Source organism: Pyrus communis, chromosome 5 (assembly GCF_041283825.1).
Source record: "Pyrus communis isolate YQ-2024b chromosome 5, ASM4128382v1, whole genome shotgun sequence".
Lineage (NCBI taxonomy): Eukaryota > Viridiplantae > Streptophyta > Magnoliopsida > Rosales > Rosaceae > Pyrus > Pyrus communis.
The window spans coordinates 5,616,555-5,619,520 of record NC_142569.1 but is presented as its reverse complement, the minus strand read 5'-3'; the positions used below and the strand labels follow the sequence as shown (position 1 = coordinate 5,619,520).

The window sequence follows — 2,966 nt, the reverse complement described above, 5'->3', positions numbered from 1 at the left end:
AATTAAATTAAATGATCCCAACGTACGCCGTTAGAAATTTTCACCATGACTGAGCCACACATGGTCTTAACAATTCTCATATATGCATTTATTTATTAAAATCTCAAATATAAAATAATAATAAATGTGATAACGTATGACAGCCACACTTTGTTTATAAGAAAACAGAAAAGAATTATCCCAAATTAGCTATTCCACAACAATCGTACGTAATAATTTTTCCCTCCCAACACCACATGACGTTTGCATTAGCTCAAGAAGACGTTGTGGTGTCAATGAGAGACTTCATGCATCTATAAAGCAACACACACCATTATCCACTTCCTCAACACCACACTAAGCCAATACCTTAAACAATGCAATTAAGCATGAAGCATTCAATTCCAAACACTTCAATTTTCTCACTGTTTCTTCTCCTGATTTCAACTTCATGGGTACATTCTCTACCTTCATTACAAGAATTCAGCCAATGCCTCTCCGAAAATTCTGACATTTCAATCCCATTCACCACAGCCTTGATCACCCCAAAAAATTCTACATTCCTTCCATTCCTACAATCTTCTGCACAAAATCTTAGGTACTTGGTCCCTTCAGCGCCAAAGCCTGAGTTTATCTTCACACCATTGCATGATACCCACGTCCAAGCTGCTGTCATTTGCTCAAAGCAGCTTGGAATCCACCTCAGAGTCAGAAGTGGAGGCCATGATTATGAGGCCCTCTCTTATGTCTCCCAAATCGAATCGCCTTTCATCATTGTAGACCTCGCCAAGCTTCGATCAGTCATCGTTGATGTCGAAGACAACAGCGCATGGGCTCAAGCTGGGGCCACCATTGGTGAAGTTTACTACAGAATTGCACAGAAGAGCAAAACACACGGCTTCCCTGCCGGGCTTTGCACGAGTCTAGGTGTTGGCGGGCATATAACTGGAGGTGCATATGGCTCCATGATGAGGAAATATGGCCTTGGAGCTGACAATGTCATTGATGCGAGAATCGTTGATGTGAGTGGTAGAGTTCTTGATAGAGCAGCAATGGGAGAAGACCTTTTTTGGGCAATCAGAGGAGGTGGAGGAGGAAGCTTTGGAATCATCCTTTGGTGGAAGATAAAGCTGGTTCCTGTTCCGGCAACCGTGACAGTTTTTACTGTTCCTAAAACCTTGGAAACAGGTGCCACTAAAGTCCTACATAAATGGCAACAAGTAGCTCCCACTAAGCTGGATGAAGATCTCTTCATTAGAGTCGTCATACAAGTGTCGAAAGACAGCAAAACTGGCAATAAAACTGTCATAACTCTTTACCAAGCCCAATTTCTTGGAGGTGCTGATAGATTGCTTGATGTTGTTCAAACCAGATTCCCTGAGTTGGGATTGACCAAAAAAGATTGCACAGAAACAAGCTGGCTCAAATCTGTGATGTACATAGCAGGGTACCCAAGTTCGACCCCACCTGAGGTAATAATCATCTTGTATATTTGTTCAAGGCTAGTATGGGAATCACATGCGAAACACTTCTATTTTTGTTATAAGTGATTTTACGATACATGTCAAATTTTTTATTTAAACTCCAAGTAGTTCTTAGAAAAACACTTAAAAGTGCTTAATGAAACGCCTAGCTAGTAAGTGCTTCTCCAAAAAGTAGTTCCACAACCCAAATGCCTTATTTAGTAGAAATACTTTTGTTATTATAAAAGTACTTTCAGCAGTCCTAAATAGGTCTTTAGTGAAACCAATTTAATGTTGGAGGACGTAGTCCGGTTTTTTTGTCAAATGCAGTAGAAAATGATTTTAGTTGTTAGAAGAAAAAAACATTTTTAGTCATTACATAGGCAAAACCCAATATGCCCTTAGTGAATTTACTTTAATGCTTGGCGACTTAACATAATTTTTTTGTGTGAACCTCAATATATCTTGTGTTCTTGGTGCTTGCTTGTTTCTAAATTGATTTTGGTGTTCATTTTACTCGTTTGGTGTGATCTTCGGACTAAAAGTTTGTTGGTGCCTTTAAATTCCTAACAGGTTTTGCTTCAAGGAAAATCCACATTCAAGAACTACTTCAAAGCCAAATCAGACTTTGTCAAATACCCAATTCCTGAAAGTGGGCTTGAAGGGTTTTGGAAGAGGCTGATGCAGGAAGAGTCTCCTCTAGTAATTTTGACCCCATATGGGGGAATGGTGAGCAGGATTTCAGAGAGTGCAATCCCCTTCCCCCACAGAAAAGTTATCTTCAAAGTCCAGTACCTGACCACATGGCAGGATGGGAAAGAAGATCAAAACAAACATATGGACTGGATCAGAAAGCTTTACAATTACATGACCCCTTATGTCACAATGTTTCCAAGGCAGGCATACGTGAATTATAAGGATCTTGATTTGGGGGTTAACAAGAAAAGCAACGTAAGCTTCATTGAGGCAAGTGATTGGGGGAAAAGGTATTTCATGGACAACTTCAAGAGGTTGATTGAGATAAAGACCGAAGTGGATCCTGATAATTTTTTCAGGCATGAACAAAGCATCCCTCCTCTCCCACCCCCTTCAAGATCTAGAACTTCTCCAGGCCATCACCATAGAACAGAGAACAGCTAGATTATGATGTTTGCAGCATGGTAAGTAAGGCCTTGTATATGGTTTGATCAGTGTGCTCTTATAAAGGGAATCATGTATGCATGGTATAGTGATTTTCACATTCCCCGCTTCTCTGCTTGCACTCATCTCTTTGTTTCGGTCCCTTAACTTCCTTTCAGATATTTGAATATTTGACCAAAAAACAAAGAGAGATGTGCATGGGAGAAAAAGAAATTGTAAAAATCACTTACCATTTTATATAGACTGGAATAAAATCATGAAGGTCTCTTGGTTTCACCATTCAATTGTTGTATAAAAGTGATGTAATGTAACTGGTATGGGCGCTGCAGTAATGTGTCTGTATGAGAAAATTGAAATATTGACTTTACCTATTTTATTTTTTTA

At 39.4% G+C, this 2,966-nt stretch overlaps 1 protein-coding gene across 1 annotated transcript; it reads left to right on the top strand.

The window, feature by feature from the left end:
* Window positions 1–327: 327 nt before the first annotated feature.
* Window positions 328–2,966, top strand: LOC137726801 (monolignol oxidoreductase AtBBE-like 15). The gene is made up of 2 exons (XM_068465762.2): window positions 328–1,451; window positions 2,016–2,966. Exons 1-2 carry the CDS (start codon window positions 357–359, stop codon window positions 2,580–2,582), a joined length of 1,662 nt encoding a protein of 553 aa, XP_068321863.1. The 5' UTR covers window positions 328–356; the 3' UTR covers window positions 2,583–2,966.